The sequence below is a fragment of the Leptonychotes weddellii genome, chromosome 9 (assembly GCF_054177405.1).
Source record: "Leptonychotes weddellii isolate Sample4059 chromosome 9, ASM5417740v2, whole genome shotgun sequence".
Taxonomy (NCBI): Eukaryota; Metazoa; Chordata; class Mammalia; order Carnivora; family Phocidae; genus Leptonychotes; species Leptonychotes weddellii.
The window spans coordinates 43,033,348-43,055,085 of NC_138377.1; the positions used below are offsets into that span (position 1 = coordinate 43,033,348).

Here is a 21,738-nt window from a genome sequence, read left to right on the forward strand (position 1 = left end):
CTAAACAGACTTACCTTTTTCTTTTTCTTTAATCTGGAGAGAAAATGAAATAGACCAAAGGTAACATTCCTGGGGCTCAAATAACTCACTATGACTATTAGCTGGCTGAAAAGAGAGGGTTTCTCTCTGATCCCCCTCTCAGGGAGGGGCATGGCTTCACACAATCTTAGCAGAGATGGGAGTCCTTCAGGGGAGTGAGAACATGAAGAGTGGCACCTTTGAGTCTTTCAGTACTCTCCCACACAAATCTTTGTTATCTTCCTTGGACAAATTCTTAGAATTGGGATTACCAGACCAAGAAGCATGAACACTTTTAAGGCCCTTGATCTGTGTTTCTCAATTGCTTTCCAGATAGATTTTATACCAGAAATGTATGAATCATTCCATTTTTTAAAATCATCTTAATTCTGCTATTTAGAGTTTAATTTTGACTAACAAGCAGCCCCCCTAAAAGTGTCCCTAAAACAGGGCTTTTTTTTTAAAATTTTATTTATTTTTTAGAGAGCGAGTGAGAGAGAAACAGCATGAGAGGGGAGAGGGTCAGAGGGAGAAGCAGGCTCCCCGCTGAGCCGGGAGCCCAATGTGGGACTCGATCCCAGAACCCTGGGTTCGTGACCTGAGCCGAAGGCAGACGCTTAACCATCTGAGCCACCCAGGCGCCCAAACAGGGCTTTTTAAGTTTATATTTTCATAGTAATCATATTCTGATTGTTTTACATCTAATAGCTACATGTAATAAGTTACAACATATTGCAGGGAAAATGAATATGATCCAAAAAGGAGGGAAGACTTCCCAGAGTAAAGAGAGACAGACGGACGGACAAACAGAAACCCAAACACAAGGAATAACTGTATGCAAGGCAAAAACTTCAAAATCGGCCTTGAGCTGACTATGATAACGAAACCTCATTCATTTAAAAACATTAACTGATCACCTCAGTTGTGTCAGGCACTGTGCTGGGCCCAGGATCACGAAGATAATGAGGCATGGCCCCTGCCCTAGAGCTTATGGGCTCCACTCCTCCTCCTTCTTGAACTCCATGGCACCTGACTCAGAGCACCTAAAAACTATGGTACCTCACCTCTCTAGAACTAAGATATCCACCCTGCAATCTAGATAGTCATCTTACAATCAAGAAGTGACAATGACCTCTGATTGGCAAAAAAAAAAAAAAAAAAGAAGACAAAGTTCAGGTGTAGACACTCCTGTGCTGTCCTTACAGCAGGCCCTCTGATCTCCCTCAGTTCTTGCTTATTCTTACTATATGCATGAGTCCACTGAGCTCATGACCCGCTTGGGAAGACCACAGCAGACTAGGAACATCACATTAGAAGAGAGAAGAGAGACTGGTGAGCAGGGAAGGTAACTAGGAAAACTGAGAACAGAACCCCCCCACACACGAAAAAGTCAAAAGATAGCATTGTGTGCGGCTTGTGTTCTGATTAAGACCTTGTGTTCTGATTAAGAAAGAAAGCATACAATGAATTGTAAAAATATTTCCATCTAACATTTAGAAGTCAGTATATTACCTGGAACCCTTGGTAATGGGTATTAGGTATATCTCAGAAGGCTTTATGCAATCACAAGACAAAATACAGTCAGAAAACTATTGCAATAAACTCGGTCTCATTTTGTGTCAAGCTTCTAAGAACTTTCTTCGTTGTCCACTAAAAGATTCCATGAAAAATGACAGCCAGCAAATATTTTTAAGGATACTGAAATCCAGTAGAAGAACTGTATAAAAACTATCCATTCTATGTTTCACTATAAGGTCCTAAAGAAAAACCAGGAATTTTTTCTGTTCACCCTAAAACAGCTATAAAGACTTTAGACTATACCTCTGTGCCCACTGCTAATGCAGTTGCTGCAATATTCCAGATTTACCCTGTGTATTAATTTCCTTTCGCTGCTGTAACAAATTACTACAAACTCAGTAGCTTAAAACAACCCAAATGGATCACCTTACAGTTCTGGAGGTCAGAATCCTAAATGCATTTCACTAGGCAAACAGTGAGGTATGAGTGGGGCTGCATTCCTGCAGGTAGTTCTAGAGGTGAATCTGTTCTCTTTCCTTTTGCAGCTTCTAGAAGCCACCTGTATTGTTGGCTCTCGACCCCTTCCTCCATCTGCAAAGCTAGCAATGTAGTGTCTTCCAATCTCTTTCTGACTCTGGGCCTCCTGGTTCCCTTTTATAGGGACGCTTATAATTACCTTAGGCCCATCTGGATAATCTCTCCAACTCAAAATCCTTACCCTATTACATTTGCAAAGCTTCTTTTGCCATGTAATGTAACAAATTCCAAGGATTATAGGACATGGACATTTTGGGGCAAGCCATTATTGCACCTACCACACTCTAGGAGGAAGTATTATAATTATTATCTCATCCTCCCTTTGGGAAGATTGAGCCTTTGAGAGATTAAGTGACATGTCAGACCCTGGCCTTCCAGCCTGCACTGCCCAGCACAGTGCACTTCAGTGCTGACATTAGAAGAGTGCTATTTGCACTCAGCTAAAAGGAAGGAAATAGGGAAATCTATCCTAAGTCTGTTTACTAAGTGGGTGAAAACATCTTGTCCAAATGAAGCAGCATTATGTAGCTGCCTCATGTGTTCATCCAGAAACCCCAGGAAGAAATGGACTCTAACACTTTCAAAGAGTCATGTTAGAATTTTGATGAAAAAAATAACATTCTTCCTTTAAGAAGGAGGTGTGAAGAGGCTGTCCTTTCCAGCATCAAATCTAAGCTCCTACTCAGGTCCTGTCCTTTTCTTCTGTCTCTGCATCTCCACTTTCTCACCCACCCACCCTCCCTCACCAGGGTAAGCATTCACCTAGAGAGGCCCTTCTCCCCTGTTGGGATCAGAACATGCTCTTGGCTTGCAGTGACAGGTGGCTGCTGGGGAAAGAAAAGGAATGTCAGAGCCAGATCTGCAAGGTCCTTAAAAGACCCTACCAAATGAGGTCTGGGACTTGGAGCTCTGTTCTGGTTGAAACCACAGAGCCCTTTATTGGCAAAAGCTTCAGCCCTCCAGATCTCAACCGTGAGGAAACTGGAGAGAAGGTAAACAGTGATAAATGGAGAATCGGGTAAACAGTGATAAATGGAGAATCGGGCTTTAGACAAGATGTTCTCAAGCACCGTCTTAGTTGAATGTCCACAGGAATCACCTCCCTAACACTTCAGGATTGTCTTCCTTAATGACAATAAAAGGGTTAGGATTCTTGAAATTACATCTTAGAAAATGCTTTCTAAAAGGGGGCATAGAAGATGTTATTCGTGGGCGCCTGGGTGGCTCAGTTGGTTAAGCGACTGCCTTCGGCTCAGGTCATGATCCTGGAGTCCTGGGATCGAGTCCCGCATCGGGCTCCCTGCTTGGCAGGGAGTCTGCTTCTCCCTCTGACCCTCCTCCCTCTCATGCTCTCTGTCTCTCATTCTCTCTGTCTCAAATAAATAAATAAAATCTTAAAAAAAAAAAAGATGTTATTCGTAAAATTAAAATGCTTATTTTCCCCTATTAGACTATTAGCATCACACTACCCCTTCCAATGTGATAGCTCCTTCTCCCACACATTGAAAGAAATAACCCAAAGAATATTCTGTGGTATAAGCAGAATATGGCCCCAGCATAGTCCCAGATGCATCTGTCCAAAATCTCTGCAGATATTTTATAGTGATTTGGGAGCAACGTAAGTACTGCACTCTTAAACCCTGATGTAGTAAACCACCCCCGCCCAAGAGAAGCTGTAACCTTGTGGGGGGAGGTGGGGAAGAACCTCATCCAATCTCAGAAGAACAACAGGGAACTCCTCTGCTCACCACTCCCCATGACCAAAATTCCAAAGGGGAGGATGATGCGTTGCTTTTCAATCCCTACCACCCCAGTCCACAGAACTGCTCCATTTAAAGAAAGATTCACCCTCACTCAATATGGCTCAGGATTTAAAGAATGATATTAGGTTCATCTGCACAAACCTTGGTCACCCCTGAGACCACCAGAATGTGCCCATAGCCCGTGGCATAAACTTTACTTTTTATGCATTTCCAAGGCACAAAAGAGAAGCAATGGCCTTGTCACTTCCAAAATTTTTTCCCCCGGGAATTGATCCTGCCTGGGTCCCTATCCTGTTCTACCACAGCAGGCAGTGTGACTTGGGATGTGTCCCTTAACCTCTCTGGATTTCAGGAGTTTTTATTTTGTTGTTGTGTTTGGGGAGAGTGTTGGGAGGGGTTTCTTGGTTTGGAGGGGGGTTTGTTTTGTTTTTATTTTTGTCTCTAAAACTATAGACTTAGAGCAAATAACCTCCAAGTTCTTTTCAATTTGTACCCCTGGATTTCTTGTATGGTTTCTCTTTTCAAAATTACTGCTGAAATCTGTTAACTGTTTCAGAAAATGCTATGAACAGGAAAAGACACCTCCTGCCTCCTGCAAGGGTCTTAATAGGTCTTAAAGATCTGCCTATGATACAGAGAATTCAACACTAATAGAAAATAGTTGATAAAGGATCATATAGGGAAGAATATACTGTCCACCAGAGATCATTTTTCCTATGCCTCTGCTTTATTTTTCCTGATTCAGAGCATCAGAGCTCCCCAAACATTATTTAGTTAGAAGAATGTGCATTTCCAAGACAAAATCCTCAAGGTAGGTAAATCATACCTGAACAAATTTGGGTAGATTTTACAAAATCCAAAGTGAGAGGCATGCTAGTTTTCAGAGCCCAGAAAAGAGGGATACTCTGTTCCTTTTAATTTTGACAACATGCTTGACATCCCAGGGAATTTCCTGAATTTTTCTATAGAACTGAATTGGATCCAGACCCTATCTTTGGTTCAGGGGAATATGCTTTGCTGTTGACACTCTGGGGAACAGATGAGTCCTTTGGAATCTGTTGTATCTATTTGAAATGCAAGAATTTTTAGTTCTTCTGATGGTACTTACTTATAAATAATGCCATGGTATTCTAAATTGGAGTGGAGGATTTGGTGACAGAGTGTGCAGCTGTCCCAGGGGTGTTCAAGAGACTATTTCTTCTCTTAAAAGGAATTTTTTCAAAACAGCTTGGTTTCTCACTTCTCAACTGCAGTTAATGCCACACTTAAGAGAGCTTAAAATTCCACCTTTCATTGTAACTTATGTACCAGTTGGACGTAATTGTGCCTTTGGACGCTTATTAGATCATTTAAGGAGACTCAGCCTCCTTCATTCATCTCTTTAAAATCTTCCCAACAGAAGCAAATTATTTTACAACTGGTTTATAATTGAACTGAAACTCATCTTTAATGCTGCTTGTGCAGCTCTTACTGACATAATCTTGTCTTACTGGGCTTTGAAATACAACTGTCTTGCTGGACCAGCACCCAAGGGCTGCCTGAGTTATAAAGCCATTCCCGAGCAGACAAAAAGATAACCAAGAATTCTACCAGTCACAAAGAAAGCTGCATTAGCATACGCTGTCAGAAGGAAGCCCTGTTGGTTTGCTTTTTCTCTTTGAATTCCAAAAATAACACCTCACAGACTGGTGAGGAATATTTCCAAAATATTCTACCACACCACAGAAATCTTTCGTACTCAGTACATGTTGGAATCAGTCAAATTCTGCCCCTAGAAGATTTTCTCTAAATTATTCTTTTTCGTATGGTCAGCTCTCTCTCCAAGTTCCTGTTTCCTAGCTGCTCAGTTTTAATACAACGTCTGGCACATGGTAGTTGTTCAATAAATGTTAACTAACAAACAAATAAAAGATGTACTGTTAGCCAAACAGGAGTACATCACCTAAACATCCTTTTTTCACCTTGAACCCAAAAGTCAGTAAATAATAAGTGTGATCCCCAGCTGACCTTTGTTTTGATAATTTTTGATGGCTTCTTTTAAGCATAGGCCTCGACTCCAGAATCCAGCCAGTCCCGAGTGGAAAGGGAAAGCAGTCTAGTCAAGGGCAAGAGGAAAATGGTAGCCATTGACCAAGTTGATGGAAAGTGTGCCTTGACACATTCCCATTATGAGCACCGTCCCCACCCCAGAGTTACAGCTGTGCCTAGAGTGACCACACCAGTGTTCAGCTGGCATTCTACTACTCTTCCCATTGGTCTTCCTTGATAAGCTGCTTTTACTCAGCAAAACTGTTCAGCAGACAGGATCACTGCATGTCATGAAACATGACAGGACATTCAGAATCTTTTAAGGTGCTACTTGTCTTTCTCTAGTGATCTATACATTAAAAATTAATAATAGTGATCCCAAATATTAGCTATGACCTGAAACATAGCTTTTGTATCATGTATTTGGCGGAGGTCGGGGGGTGGGGGATAAACCCTGTTCCTATTTGTCTTGGCTCAGAGAACGTTAATGGCTGAGAAGCCTTCTCCAGATCTCAATATCTCAATAGTTGTGCTTTCAAGGGGAGGTGAGGAAGTGGGATGTAGCCTTCCTGCATCCATATGTTATATGGGTATAACATAGAATATATCCATGGGTAGTTGTGTGTATGTTCATTGTGAGTTGTGTGACTTGACTAAACCAGGGGGTGGGAATACTATACCCAATCTTGTCTTAGTGTCTTTGGTTCATGTTTTTTAATATGTCCAGTGGGGCAAGACAAGGAGAGTTAAGATTTGAATTTCATAGCATAGAAAAAGGGCTGGAAATAGATTCTTTTTAGCCCAGAAAAGGGAAGATAATAAAGGGGATTGGTGACTGCTGTCAAATACTTGAAGAACTAGTGATCTTGGCCCCAGATAGTAAGGCTACAGTTGACGAGTGGACTTCCCAAAGGGAATATATCCAGATGAATATAAGCAATAACTGTAAATTGGAGGGGACTGCCCAGAGGCAATGAGTTCCTCAACCCAGGATATTTCAAGGGGAAGCCTGATGAGTGCTCCTCAGATGTGATCAAGTGTCTTCCTCTGAGACTCCTATAATCTAAGATAATATCAAGTAACATAGATGATTTACAGGCAGCTGACCCAACATTTGTACTGTGTGCCCATGGGGGAGGGCATAAAGGGGCACTGCTTATTTAGTCTGGCTGGGATCAGGTGGAAAACACTCTCCCTCTCATAATTCATTCGGAAAGTTTTCATGATGAGGTAAGAAATTTTTTTTAGGAGCTCCTTAGAGAAAATGGGGTAAGAGCCCAGCTGAAGGGGATGGGAGGCCATAGGTGGTGGGGAAAAAAAAGATGGAGATGAAATGGTTGGATAATGTGGGTATTAAATAAGCTTGCCTGAAAAGAGGGCATAGTTCAAAAGTGAGAGGAGTCAAGGAAAATTGGGTCATCAATAATGGATCCACATAAAAGACTAAAAAAACAGTAACTATTTTAGTGTTGAGTTATTAATCCCATGAATAACCACAGCTAACTCTCAGCCCCCGCCCCACAGAGTGGTGCCATCACCAACTCGGTACTCAGAATAGGAAAGGTGAGTATGTTCCATGATGGCTCAGATATGCTCCCCAGGGTCTGGATTCAGCGTACATCTCTTCATTGGTTTTCAGATGATGACTTGAAGGGTCAATATACTCTAGAATTCATTTCACTATGTATGTCCTTTCCCTTAATTTTTAAAGCAACAAGTATTTTCAATATAATGAATTGATTGCTACCACCTGGTGAAAAATACATTTCCAAGCAAATTCTTGTTAATAAAAAATCTTTTACTGACATATATATGGCCTTCTCTCCCTAAATGAAGCCCGTATCAGTTTGTGGTGCCGTGTTGTGTTTCAAATTTCCCATTAAACTAAAAGACTAATTCCCCCTTGAGACAATTATAATAGGAATCATTTCTGATTTGCCATTTTTGAACGAAGAAATGACCACATATTTCATGTCATCCAAATTATACGAAGTTTAGGTAGAAGAAACTTTGAATATATTATTATTGGGAATACCACACCTTAACTCCATTAAGTAGCAGTTCCTTTTCTCTGAGATCTTTTTCTAATTTTCTTTAAAAAAAATTCCCCAAGGATAAAAGTAAAGCCTGAAAAGCTAACTTTAATATTGTAAATGCAGAAACTAAAATGGGGCTGACTCTCAGCAATATTCAGTTAAAACTAGCCAATGGCCTTGTTCTGAGCTTTTCAAATAGGATCATGTTACATGCACACACTCCAGTTATTTTGGCTTGAACATGCCCACAATAGCATTTTGATAGGACAAGGATATGTTCAACATGGAGAAGCATGCTGACAGACTCAAAACGAGAAAAATATTCCCAGGAGCATCCTCTGGCCACCAAAACAAAATTATTTTTTCAATGAAAAGATCATTCCTTGGCTTTGGACATAGAATATTACTATCATGCCATCTCTCTTTCTTAAATTATTATTGTCACAGTGTGTTCTAAGAAGGTCCTGATTGGTAAAACATCTATCTCTGACCAGACCACCCTGCTGCCTAGAACCAGCTATTGTTTGACAAAAGAGAAAGGAGTGATTTTAGTAATTTAGTGATCTTCATGCCAAACCCAAGTATCTGAAAATAAAGACATTTTTGCCACCCACGCACCTCACCATGGCCCCACGGACCGTTTATTATTAGAAAACCAGAGCTGTCCAAGTGATATCCCTGGGGTCTGATCCTAATTCAGAAACAAAGGTAAGGATCCTTCCCTGATCACTTGTTCAGCCCTGTCTTCCTCTCCTATTCAAAGAGCAAGTGTGGACTGTGTTAGGATAGAAAAATCATTTCGTCCATTCAGAAATGGAAAAATACATATAAGTAAGGAAAGGGAAAAATATGGAAAAGCAAAGAATTGGTTAAAAAAAAATCATCATCTCCTAAATAGAAACCCTTGAAGAAGCCATTGTTGTGCAGGTAATAACTTCCAAGGTAGCTGAAGGGGGTAAAGTATCACTCTTGGTCATCAATGGATAAAATCTACCTCTAAAAGTCTCTAAATTCAACTCTAAAAAATTTAACGAACAGGAAACCTTCCAAAATGCCTTCAGTAGCACTAAAAAATTGGGAGAAATGAGAGCAACTGTCTGTGATGTTTGAGATGTCCTCTGGTCTTGAGTCCTGACCTGCTAAGAATGCCCTCCTGGCCCCCAAGCCACTTTGGTTTTGTAAATGCCTTGTGGCACTTGCGGGATGGATGAGGCTTTGTGCAAATGCATTGGTAAGGCAGGTCTTGGGGAACCGTGCTCGGGCAGGTAGCAGATTTCTGATCTCTAGTTTGCATTGATCTTACATCTAGACACAGATTCAGAAGAACAGACACTCCCTTTTCCAGTGCCTTCGGAAAGATTGCCGCTCCGTAGAATGAGTCCTTTCTCCTCCGCCCTTAATCTACAACCCAGCTTTCCCGGGAGATCCTACTTTGATTTACGATCCTCACCCCACCAGCTGAGCTTGCATTCTTCTTTGCAGTCTCTCAATGCACCGGGTGAGCTGAGCTCGTCTGATCTTTCCCCTTGATCTCTCTGTGCCTTGATGGCATCTCCAAAATACCTGTTTTGTTCTTGCCATTCATGTGCATGGAGAGGGGCAATGAGCTAGTCTCTCTGTCTGTGGCCCGCTTCCCGTATGAGGAGCATTTGGATGCTGGAGCTTTGTGGCGTTCTTGTCTGTGTGGCGTAAGGCCCGACCATCGAGCTGTGGTCAATGTCCAGTGGCATTGGAAAGTGACGAGTGAAGTTGTTCTTTTTGCACCAGCTGGTACCGCCAAGGATGACCCGCTCTGTCATCCCACGCAGTGGCCCAGCACGGCAGAGGCGCTGGCTGAGTGGAGGCTGTGGCCTCAGTCTGGAGGTTTGCAACCCTGCTGTATCCAGGAAACCAGCTGTGTCTGGTAGACTGGATCAGTGCATCCAGCCCGTAGTGGTCTGATTAAACATAGACTCAAGAGATCGTTATTGAAAAAAGAAAGTAAAAACACACCAACAGCAGAATGCATCCCACAAAGCAGGCAAAGCAGAGAGCAGATATGAAAGTATTTTCTGCAAAAGCCTGTGCTCACTGGTCGGACAGTCCCGCTCATGGCGGATTTTTTCCAGCCACGGGGAGGGACCATCACTAGCCAAATTAGAAACCCTTAACCGGCCTAAGGGCCAAAGATCCAAGTCATGGCTAAGGCTGGCTTCCCCCAAGTTTCCCACAGCCAAGCAGGTTGTGACAGGGCTTTAGGTTGATTTCAGGGAAGCTAGACATGCGTTACTGTGCAGTCGACTCTGTCTGGCCAACAGAATCCTAAAACATCTAAGATGCAGACCTATTTGATCTCTTCAGGACTATATTGTAATCGTGGATACACGTGATGCACATTTCACATTTCCAAAGGTTTCTTTTGTTTTTTATTTTATTCTTTTTGCTCATCCCACATCCTGGAATGAAGAAGGCCACAGCATGACAGTGCAAAAAGGATGCAGGGACTTGAAGCTCTCTTTAAAATGACATTTTTCTTTGTGCTTTTACGTTTCTTATTGTTTTTCTGTGCACCACTGGCTTTCAAACATGCTTTGTTATGGAACTCTTTTCACTTGTGTCCAATGTACTGAAATACTGTTATAGTCTTTGTAATGTATATTGTCTCAAGAATAAAATGAAATGTGGGTCGGGGGAGATGTGACGGCTGTATTTAACAGCATTGTTCTAGTCGTACCATCGACTCTTAAATGTATGGTGGTATGTTTTCAATAGCGTAAAAAGATTTCAGAACGCTTGTTTTGAAAAAGACTTGCAGAAGGCATGATTCATTTAAAATTTTTAAAAGCCCTCTTCAGATTCTATAAATTCATTTCCAAAGCGGGATATGAGATTCAGCTTTAAAACTCCTTGTATTCAGTCCTCACTACGCTCTAACCTGTGAATAGGAATTTTAAAGTGATAATCGGTAGAAGCTAAACATAAAAATCAGCCATGAGTTAGGAGAAAATGATTCTTTTGTATGTGAATTCATCCTAGAGTAAAATAAAAAGTAAGGACATACCTTTCAGTTTTGTTTTTTGATTCAATCATTAGTCCTTTTTTTATAGTAAGTTGCTGTATTAATTCTAAAGTTCTTTTAATTCAGTGTATTATCCTTCAATTGTTTTAGAAATTAGTGTATAAAGGCCTTACAGAGTTAAAAAAAAATTAAATGATCCCCTCTAGGGGATACCCCAGCGCTCATCAAAAATACATTTTCCAGATAAGTCCCCAACACCACTTGAAACTATAGTTCATACACCTTTGAACATTCTAAGACCACCCAATCCAGCTTCTCATGGGATCCAGATCTTGAGGAAGGAGGGATGGAAAAGTTCCACAGGTGATTCTCATATCTCCCTGAGACCATCCTACCTCCACGAGAGCCCCCTCCCCTCCCTTAGGTGAGAAGAACTGATGTAGTAAAAATGATCTAAGAAGGAGATGAAGTCATTTGTTTCACTACATTTAATTCATGTCATTATTAAAAATTATCAGATGTTTTTATTAGCATATACATTCTATGTTCAGTCACACATATACGTGTCATTTAACTTGGGCCCAAGTCACGACAAAGGTCTTCTGGTTACCACCAGAGTTAGAAGTGCATGGAATAGTGATATAGAACAGAATTATTATCAAGATCCAGTGATTTCTCCTTCTCAATTGGATGAATTTTTCTTATTTTTATTTATTTATTTATTTATTTATTTATTTATTTATTTATTTATTTATTTTGCTTTCCTCCAGCCCCGAATTTTTCCCATTTTTAAACAGTAAGCTTTCTCTTTAATATGGAAAGTTCAGTGGAAAAGATTGAGCTTGGGGGCTGATAAAAACTTAAGCTGTATAGTTTAGAATCCACTGGGGGAGGATTTATTAGATGGAAAAAAAATGCACTTTTCTCTTTGAAAGAGCAAGAGAAACCATTTTTACCCAGCAAAGTTAACTAATATAAAAAGGGCTTTGGTTTTTCATGAATCAGGCCTCTGGTGACTCTTTTCAGCTGGTGCTTTTTAAGTGTATACAAATACTGTTTATCCACCTGGTTGCCGCTTCATAGCTTTGATGTGTAGTATCTCTTTATAGGATGCAGCTTTGAGCCGCAGTCTGCACCTTACTCTCAGTTAGGCAAGTACACCTATATCGTGATTGTCATCTTCTACTTGTGTGATTGGCATGCTCAGTATCCTCCACCAAATAAACGGCAGCAGCTTATTGTATGTCAATAAAATTGTCTAATTGTCATGAAAATCCCGTTATAATACTGCCCCAATTCCTTAGAAAAGCGTATTTTTAAACTTTATATCTAAAAGAGGATTACATTTCCCCCCAGTTTTCTTATACGTCAATGCAGAGCACTCTTTACGAGAGCTAACGTGGGTTAAGGTACAAGTCAGACCAACGGTTGTAGTGTTTGTAGTGTTTGAAATTGAGCCCTTTTTTGGTATTAGTCTATCAAAAGCGACGTGTTTTCTTATCAATGTCAATTTTGCTTCCTGTTTCTCTCTCCCATGCCTTTCACTTGGAATGACAACAGTTGACATTAAAAAGCTGTTGGCAGGTATGGAATAACCTTATTCTGTTACAAATAGCAAAGACCAAAGTGCATGTGAGGTGGCTCACAGGTTCAATAAATCAGCAATGACATCTCTCCGGAGTGTGTTATTGGTAGGCGGCATTTAGAACTTGGGTTGTAACGATGTGTGCAAAGATGTCATTCTGTCTTCACCTAGCGTCCAAAATACCTACTGCTCCAGCAAAGTATGTTCCATGTTAGCGTTAGGAGTAACATGCAAACTGTTATTTTTAAGGTACGAAGGAAGCGACCTGTCTCATGTCCAAAGTCACAGTCACTCATGAAAATTAGGTCATGTTGCCGATAGCTTTGCAGCCTCTGAGCTTCCACTAGCGCTGAGGAAGTTTTCAAAAGGACTAGATGTCAGCACTCCTGCCGAGGGGCTATTTCCTGGTTTCACTCAGTGTGTTTTATCCCTCCTCCATCTAGGACTGTAGATCCTAGCCTCCCCGCCTCAGGGTTACACAGGCATCTTAGCGCACCCTCTCCCTTTATGTCTCTGGTGTACTGTTGTCCCAGTCACCGGGTGAAGGGACTTGCACCTTCCAAAATCGATGCCACTTCACTCCCGGATCACCTGGTTGGGAGTGCAGTCTGAGTCAGGTAACCCCTGCTGAATCGGTCTTGTGTCCTCCGTCTGCTTCTGGGTGCAGAGAGTACCACCTCCCAGGACGTGGCCCCTGTCTGCTCACTCACAGCCCCCCGTGGCCCCGGACACCTCCTTCCTGCATGGCAGCATGAAAACGGGACACGACACTCCTCCCCCGTGCAGGGGTGTGTTGCGGTACACAGGGCTCTTCGGGTCCGCCTCGGTAACCCCGCTCCCTTCTCTTGTTCCCAGTGGCCTGGTTTGCTTTCGACCCCGGTTCGGCACACGCTGACATCATCTTCTCCAACGACAACCTGACTGTGACCTGCAGCAGCTACGATGACCGGGTGGTGCTGGGGAAGACCGGCTTCTCCAAGGGCGTCCACTACTGGGAGCTAACCGTGGATCGCTACGAAAACCACCCTGACCCTGCCTTCGGCGTGGCTCGCATCGACGTGATGAAGGATGTGATGTTAGGGAAGGACGACAAAGCTTGGGCAATGTATGTGGACAATAACCGGAGCTGGTTCATGCACAACAACTCGCACACCAACAGGTACCCGGCAGCCCCCAGACCGAGCCTTCTTCACGTTGGCTTCTGGTAAAAAACGAGAGCCCGAGTTCCAGGTCCTAGTAAATAGACAACATTGAGGCAGCCAGGCAGGTGGGCTTCAGTAAGTGGCACAGGAGTTCTACTATTCTTACCTGAGGCTTTCTCAGTGGTTAACTGATGGATTGAGGGATTTTTTTTTTTTTTTTTTTTTTTTTGCATAATGCCAGAAACGTGAGCCCTTTCCTAGGCCCTTCACCGTGGCTAGGAACTGAGACTCCCCATGCATATCCATCCCAGGAAAACATCCGAGGATTATAAAATCCAGACCTACAACTTACCAGGAGAGCTGTTTAGTTTTTCTGAACCTTCGTCTCCAAATCCACCCAATTAGGATAATAATATTTTTTCCGGACAGGAGTGTTCTCCAGATTAAATGAGATATGTGAAAATGCCTCACATCAGAGGCAGCTGAAAACAGAAGCCATTGTTCTTCTTGTTAGGATTATTATCGATACCACTGCCCACGATAGAAGCCATGCATTGAACTAGATCTTACAGATGCCAGTTTGGATAGCTTTAGAATTTGTAGGACCCTTATTATCATATAAATTCAGAATATCCAGTTTGCTGGGGAAGGAGAACATAGTAATCTCCTCAGGTTTGCCTCTAACACCAAAATATAGGCAATTATCATTTAACCCAAATTATATTTTTTTTTCCCTAGACTTCCTTTATCATTTGGTTTGCCTAAGTCAAGAGGTGTCTTGCAGGGATCCTCATCCACCTTATTCTCAAAGATTTTTTCTAAGATACACTCTCTTTGGTGTTTTGAGAAAAAAAAAATACAGCTCTATCCAGTCAGATCAAGAGGAAAGTGAGGCTGGCAGTGGTAGGCTGGTGGACAGCACGGTCTCAGCTTTTTCTGGAAGGTTATCACTGCTCCTTCTCTAGCCGGCAGGATTCCTAGGACCTCCACTTCCCATTCCCTTGGACGTTTTCTATGCATGTCCATCCAGGTGTGTGTTGTTCATTATCACTTAAAGTGAACACGCATACTGTTTCAGCCTGATATCAAATGCTACTAGGTGTAGAAAACGGTCATCTTTGGTGATTTACATTTGCAGGAGCCCTCAGTCAACAGATCCCTAATGCCATTCCCCCATGTACCGCACTCACTTTTCCCTTCTAGCTTCTTTAGTTTGGAGTGAAGGAGTAAATAATACCACGAGTGTCACACTATGCAAAGAAACACATTCTTAAAGCTGAACATGTCTGCTTGCGTGCAAACTGTGCTGTCGTTGTTGAAGTTGTGAATTAACCAGATGCGATTTATAAACCTGTCTTTTAACGACTATGTACAGTCTGTATTCTGCATGCCAGGGGGAAAGAACAACACTTACCCAGTTTCTGTGCTCTGCTGAGATGAGGATGAAATTCAATATTGCTAGACCTCAAAGAGTTGGGGGGTACGGCAAATCTGATCGTCCATGTTAATGGCTTTTGTGAAACCATCAATTGAAGCATAAGACATAATTTGCTTTAAAATGACATTTCAATGCAGGTTCTTTAAAAATCACTCCTCCATTTTCCACGATATAATTGTTTCGCTTTGCAGGGGAGAATCCTCTCCGATGTTGTCATTTTTTAGAGAGCCTTCTCAATTTAAACTCCGCATGCCCAAAATTAACATCTTTCTGGAACGAGTTTTTTCTATTAAATCGGTAGCATAAGGCCCCACATCCAATTTTTCATGCATATGCTTTCGATTCAGCATAAGTGCTTCTTTATTTTGACTTTCAAATTAAGTCATTTTGGAGTTGATGTTTAATTCCCACCATTTGTGCCAAGTGCATGACATAGCTGCGGACGGAGCTCTGATAGCCCAAAGCCGACTATTTTTTTTCTTGGACTTGAACGATTTGTTTTCTACTTCCACGGCTCAGAGGTAGAGACCCTCTGGGAATGAGTTCACTGTGAACGACAGCAGAGCAGGATGGTCGAAACTATATTCTCAACAGGGGGCGATATCTCCCGGGAGTGAAAGTTAGTGTGTGGGGGGTAAGCAAAAAAATCTTACTCTTTTTATTTACAAAACACAGATATACACACAACACATAAACACATACCGAGTATATCTGTGGTAATAAAATGATATGTGAGGAGGGGTGACTAGGGGAAAAAAAATATTACTTAAAAACGCTCCTGGGGTGTGGGGAACGATATTTTTAAACAGGCTGAGAAATACTAGTTAGTACAAAAGGGATTGTACATTGAGGACAAAGAGGGGAGCTTCTAGAATGAAGACAAGTGAAACCCAGTTGTTTTCTTTTCCCACAGAACCGAGGGAGGGATCACCAAGGGGGCCACAATCGGGGTCCTCCTCGACTTGAACAGGAAAACCTTGACCTTTTTTATCAACGACGAACAGCAGGGTCCCATAGCCTTCGAGAACGTGGAAGGCCTGTTCTTCCCGGCGGTGAGCCTGAACAGGAATGTGCAGGTAAGCGCCGTGCCCCCACGCCTCACAGCAGCTTCTGGCCGCTCTGCTTCAAAGGCTGCCCGCGGGGGGTACGTTAGCCCCTGAGAGAGGGAAGCCAACCGTGTAAGGCCCAGACTGAGACCCGGAGGAAAGGAGAGGGGAAAGGGACCAACGTTGACAACTGAGATGATCCCAGATCAGCATCAGCCCCTTCGTTAAGCTTGGACACAGTCTCACTCACAGCAAGTGGGAGATTGGAACTCAGTTCACGGTTTGCTCTTGATCAGCCCTGAGGCCTAGTTTCATCCCTAGTAGGAATGAAACCCTTGAACCAGCTGGCTTGAAAACAGAAGGAATGACTTATGCAGAGCTCCGTGAGTGCCCCAGAGGTGAAGGTATGAGACGGAAGTATTAGCACGGTTACCAGAAAGCCTGAGCATCTTCTCTGCATTGTTCCTCCGATTCGTTAGGTCCTGGGGCTAGAGAACAGTCCCCGCCTGCGGGCTACTTACTTACAATTTACTGCAAAAGGCAAACAGGTTCTTCTCATGCATTCATTCAACAAATAACCACTGAGTGCCTTTAATATGTCAGGCACTGTAATTATAATTATTATAGGCATTGTTGTTTATCAGTGAAAACAAAACATAAAAATCGTGCCCTCGTAGAGCTCGCATTTGAGTTATGGGAGATAGGATCGATAGTAAGCACAATGACCGTGTTAATGATATACATGCTAGAAGGCAGTAAGTGCAAGAGAGTCGAGGCCGAGGGCAGGGCGGGGGGGGGTGGGGATTGGGGGTGCGGGGTGGGGAGGGCAGCAGTCGTCTCAGTCAGGGCGCTCCGTGTGGGTGGGCCTTATTACCGTCCCAGGTGAGCTGGGCCCTGGAGGCAGTGAGCTGTGTGGAGCTTTCCAGGCAGAGGGACCAACCAGCACAAAGTTTCTAAGGCGTGAGGGGCCTCAGGGGAGCAAGGCGGGGCCAAGGGGCCCTGGCTGGGGCGAAGACCAGAGCCGCGGGGCGCCCTGCGGGGCACTGCTAGGCTGGTCTCTCCCTGCCCTTCTCCGCTGGAGCTCTCATCAGCCGCGCACCATTCGGCAGACAGCTGCAGGCCGTGGGAGTCATAACCCTGCAGGTGTTTTTTCTTCTGTTCAGAACCATAGTCTTGGGAGCTATAAAAAAAAAAAAAAAAGAAAACCATTGTTGTTTATCAGCATGTGCAGTAAAAGTGATTGCAACCCAGTGACCTCTGCCCTTCTCTCTTCCTGCGACTAGATGGGGTTTTCTGGGAGGCTGAAATCTAATCTCTCAGAGTTCAGCCTCTTCATTGGAAGAAAGGAACCCATAAATTGTCATAGACGTGAGTCTTAGAAAAACCTCCTTCAAAGTCTTCCCCATTTTCAGCTGTTTCCCCTTCCAAAGAATATTGTCCTCGATGGTCTTCAGTGGTTTCCAGGATGTTCTGAGTATCCTTAGAGAAAGACTCTGGGGCTGGGGAGACAGGGACGAGAAGGGGAAGGACAGTAGAGCATGAGACACTTCCGGCCTCATCCATGCAACTGTCCACCGAGGTGCGAGGCTGCACAGGAACCGGGAAACAGTACCCCTGCCCGTGTTTCTTATACTTGGCAATCGTCTATTCATTCCCCAAACGGAAGTCTCATCCTAATCGGAGTAACTAGTAGTGGACACGTGGTAAGAGAAGGGTTCTCCGCTCACCGGTTCTCTATCCATGGATTTGGCATTGTCACTGCGCCCTCACCAACAGGCTCTGCCACCTGCAGATCAATGCCTGTGTCTTCAGTCAGAAGGAACACAGCCTTCCCAGGATCCTTAAAAGAGGCAGGTGGATAAGAACCATATTATCAAGATTTGGGAAGCCCCCACGGTGCCCAGGCTCTTAGCACAGGCAGAATTCTACAAGAATTCTTCTTTAACATCTACTAGAATAGACGTTAAAGAAAGGTAACAGGTCCCCTGCTGAATCAGGAGCACACCCACTGTGCCCCCGGGGAGGGGCAGATGCAGGGAGGGTTCCCACGGTGCCTCCAGGACTCACAGTCTCGTCCCCCAGGTCACGCTTCACACCGGGCTCCCGGTCCCTGACTTCTACTCCAGCAGAGCATCAATAGCCTAAGGATGGGCTGTGGAGGCGCCAGCTGCCCGTCCTTACCTCCATCCTTACCTCCGCCTGAGAGAGCGAGAGCAGGAGCTCTGCCAGCATGTGGTGGGATGCCGGAGAGCTGGAAGCAGAGGGGGAGGAGGAGAGAAAAGCTGGTCCCCACGTGCTCACACCCCACAGCGCTGCTCCGCCCCTTCCTTTCCAGCCTCTCTCCTGTTCTGATGCCTGCGTTCACTTCTGCGTCCAGTCCAGCAACTCTAACCAACAAAGGACCTAGACCGCCCACCCTGTCACTTAGTTTCCACTCCCAGATTTTGCTTTTATTTTACATAAGTTTTTTTATGTAGATGAGTTATATTTTGTTTCTTTTCTGATCATGTTATTAGTGACTTACTGAACTGTTACTGCCAAGAGAATCTTCTCCTGATAACCTTTTTCTTAAGCTTTCTGACAAAGAGGTCGTAGAGAGAGGTGGGGAAGAAGTAGTTGAATTCAGAGCTTGCAGTTTACCTCCTAGAAGGTTCTTGCCGTTACCTCTCGTGCAGTGTTAGCCCTGCATAGCTAATCTTTGTGAGGTGGGCAGAGTGAATGCAGCATCGAGAAGTTTTACTATCCATTGACGCACAAAAATAATAGCCAAATGGCTACACAAAGGTTCACCGCAGGCAGGATCATTAGGAGAGCTGGGTCATTGAATCAAACTAGAAAGTCTCTAGACAGAGGCAGACCAGGGGGTTTATGATTTTGTTCATTCATTTAACACAAGTTTTTAACTGAGAACCTACTATGGACCAGGCACTGTTCTAGACACTGGAGACACAGTGTGAACAAACAGGTGTGCTTACCGCCCTTCTGGAGCTTACGTTCTCATAGGAGAGCAAACCAAAAATAAGACAATTACAAATTATTATAAGTACTCCAAAGTATATAAACAAGGGGCAAAGAGGCTCATTGGCAAGATCTCTCAGTTCCCCAAGAATGATGCTAAAAATCTACCAACTCTGGCCATGGCACCAGAAACATACCAACTCAATGCCTTTTCAGCTATGCTATTTTAATTATGGTACCTGCTGCCATTCATCACAGAGCCCTCCTTTGGCAGAAATGATGTCAGCATTCTTATTTGTTAATGCTGCAACGACACTAAGCCTTAAATATGAATGTGGAAAAAAAAAATAGTGACCAGAGAGAGAACTCATTTTCAGTAATGGGGGATCTTAATTTGCAGTCCACGGCATCCCCATTCTCAGGATAAACTCACTTGTCTCCATGTATATCTGTGCCTGTTACAAATGACAAATCCATCCACTCTGCTGCCATTCACAACCTAACTTTCTGGAGTAGTTCAAATAATGTTTGGAAGAAAATGAAATTGTATGTCATTGCTGTGACTGACAGCAGAACGATAATTCTTATTACTTCTCTATAGAGATAGACTTACACAGTTACCCTTCAGATTCTTTAGTTTGACATGAAGTTTTAGAAAATGTAGAACATGGAAAAAAAGGTTCTGATTAGTTGTCTAAATACTTGCCAGTGAGCCAAGAAATTCCGCATGAAAAAACAAGAGTAACAGATAAAAGAGAAGTGGTAGGATGGGAAAGCTAACTAACTAAAATTTTGGCAAAAAGTAATATATGTAAATAGCTAATTATTTCCTTTTGTGCTTTATTCAGCTCATCTCTATCGGTTACAGTGTTTTTCTAGTTACATGTACCTAATTTATTGAATGGGTGCTATCCTGTTTATGTCCATCTTGGTTTCTTGGCTACAGAAAAACTGTTGCAGGGCAACACTAGTTTGATATTTGATTTGCTCTCCAATGAGACTCGATGGCTGGGCCGCTGTAGACTCATAGTTACTCTTGTTCTTTATTAAATTCATCCTGCTAAGTAGATTTCTAGTGACTTGTAACACATAGTTTACACAGAATTGCCATTGTAGATGCATACAGCTACTGTACTAGAAAAATGGATATTTCTGGTGTGCCAATAAAAGATTTTTATGGGAGAATCGCATATGTCTCTTTAAAATTTCTTAGTTTTTGCCTATTTGGGATGACGATTCATCTTTGTCAGCGCAATATGTCTTCAGCCAAGTGTGACTGGAAAGTCCCCCAGAGTTCTTGAAAGTACTTGGTCCTCACCTGATTTCCTTGGGAGCACCGACACCGTCCCCTGGTGGTACCTACCTCCTGAATCTTAACTTAGTGAGAAACATCTATAGTTTAGATGCTGTTTGGGTCTCCTTCCAAATCTTAGGAACTTACTTTCACAAACCTGCTCCTGAAAAAGGCCACGAACTTGTACTACAAAGTGTAGTGTTACTGCCTTTTTCAAATCTGGTTCCTTCAGCCTTTCTTTGAATGGCTGAACAATGTAATTGTTTTTAAATAATCGCAATGGGGACGCCTGGGTGGCTCAGCCGGGTAAGCATCTCCCTTCAGCTCAGGTCATGATCCCAGGGTCCTGGGACCCTGCTCCCTGCCCAGCAGGGAGTCGGATTTCCCTCTGCCCCTCCCCTCTGCTTGTGCACTCTCTCTCTGATAAATAAATAAAATCTCTAAAAAATAAATAATCACAACAGTACTGATCACCTTTATATTATCATTACCCCTTTTTAAATTTTTTTCTGCTGACACTTACTTATTTTGGGCTGTAAATTTTATTTTATTTAAATTCAATTAATTAACACATAATGCATTATTAGTTTCAGATGTAGAGGTCAGTGATCCATCAGTCTTATATAATACCCAGTGCTCATTACATCACATGCCCTCCTTAATGTCCATCACCCAATTACCCCATCTCCCCACCCCCACCCCCAGCAACCCTCAGTTTGTATCCTATGATTAAGAGTCTCTTATGGTTTGTCTCCCTCTCTGGTTTTGTCTTGTTTTATTTTTTCCTGTATGATCCTCTGTTTTGTTTCTTAAATTCCACATATGAGTGAGATCATACAATAAATATCTCTCTCTGATTGAATTATTTTGCTTAGCATAATACCCTCTAGTTCCGTCCACGTCATTGCAAATGGCAAGATTTCATTTTTTGATGGCTGAGTAATATTCCTTTATATATATACACTACATCTTTTTTATCCATTCATCTGTTGATGGGCTCTTTCTATAGTTTGGCTATTGTGGACATTGCTGCTATAAACATTGGGGTGCAGGTGCCCCTTCGAATCACTATGTTTGTATAGTTTGGATAAATACCTAGTAGTGTAATTGCTGGGTCGTAGGGTAGCTCTATTTTCAACTTTTTGAAGAACCTCCATACTGTTTTCCAGAGTGGCTGCACCAGCTTGCATTCCCACCAACAGTGTAAAAGGGTTCCTTCCCCTTTCTCCACATCCTCACCAACTTCTGTCATTTCCTGACTTGTTAATTTTAGCCATTCTGACTCGTGTGGGGTGGTATCTCATTGTGGTTTTGATTTGTATTTCCCTGATGCCGAGTGATGTTGAGCATTATTTTGATGTGTCTGTTGGCCATTTG

At 42.9% G+C, this 21,738-nt stretch overlaps 1 protein-coding gene across 11 annotated transcripts in view; it reads left to right on the plus strand.

The window, feature by feature from the left end:
* TRIM9 (tripartite motif containing 9) overlaps positions 1-20,144 on the plus strand; it is a 109,735-nt gene extending 89,591 nt beyond the window's left edge. For 2 of the 11 annotated variants that reach the window (XM_081830522.1, XM_081830521.1), the window contains exons 8-14: positions 9,210-9,398; positions 12,008-12,049; positions 12,459-12,482; positions 13,339-13,642; positions 15,977-16,139; positions 17,393-17,477; positions 18,192-20,144. In XM_081830522.1, the coding sequence (XP_081686648.1) occupies positions 9,210-9,398; positions 12,008-12,049; positions 12,459-12,482; positions 13,339-13,642; positions 15,977-16,139; positions 17,393-17,477; positions 18,192-18,223 (839 nt within the window). In that variant the 3' untranslated portion in view covers positions 18,224-20,144. Of the gene's footprint in view, positions 1-9,209; positions 9,399-12,007; positions 12,050-12,458; positions 12,483-13,338; positions 13,643-15,976; positions 16,140-16,433; positions 16,891-17,392; positions 17,478-18,191 lie in introns of those variants that run through there. The other 9 variants (XM_081830525.1, XM_081830523.1, XM_081830529.1 and 6 more) reach the window with 7 other exon arrangements.
* The last annotated feature ends 1,594 nt before the right edge of the window (positions 20,145-21,738 follow it).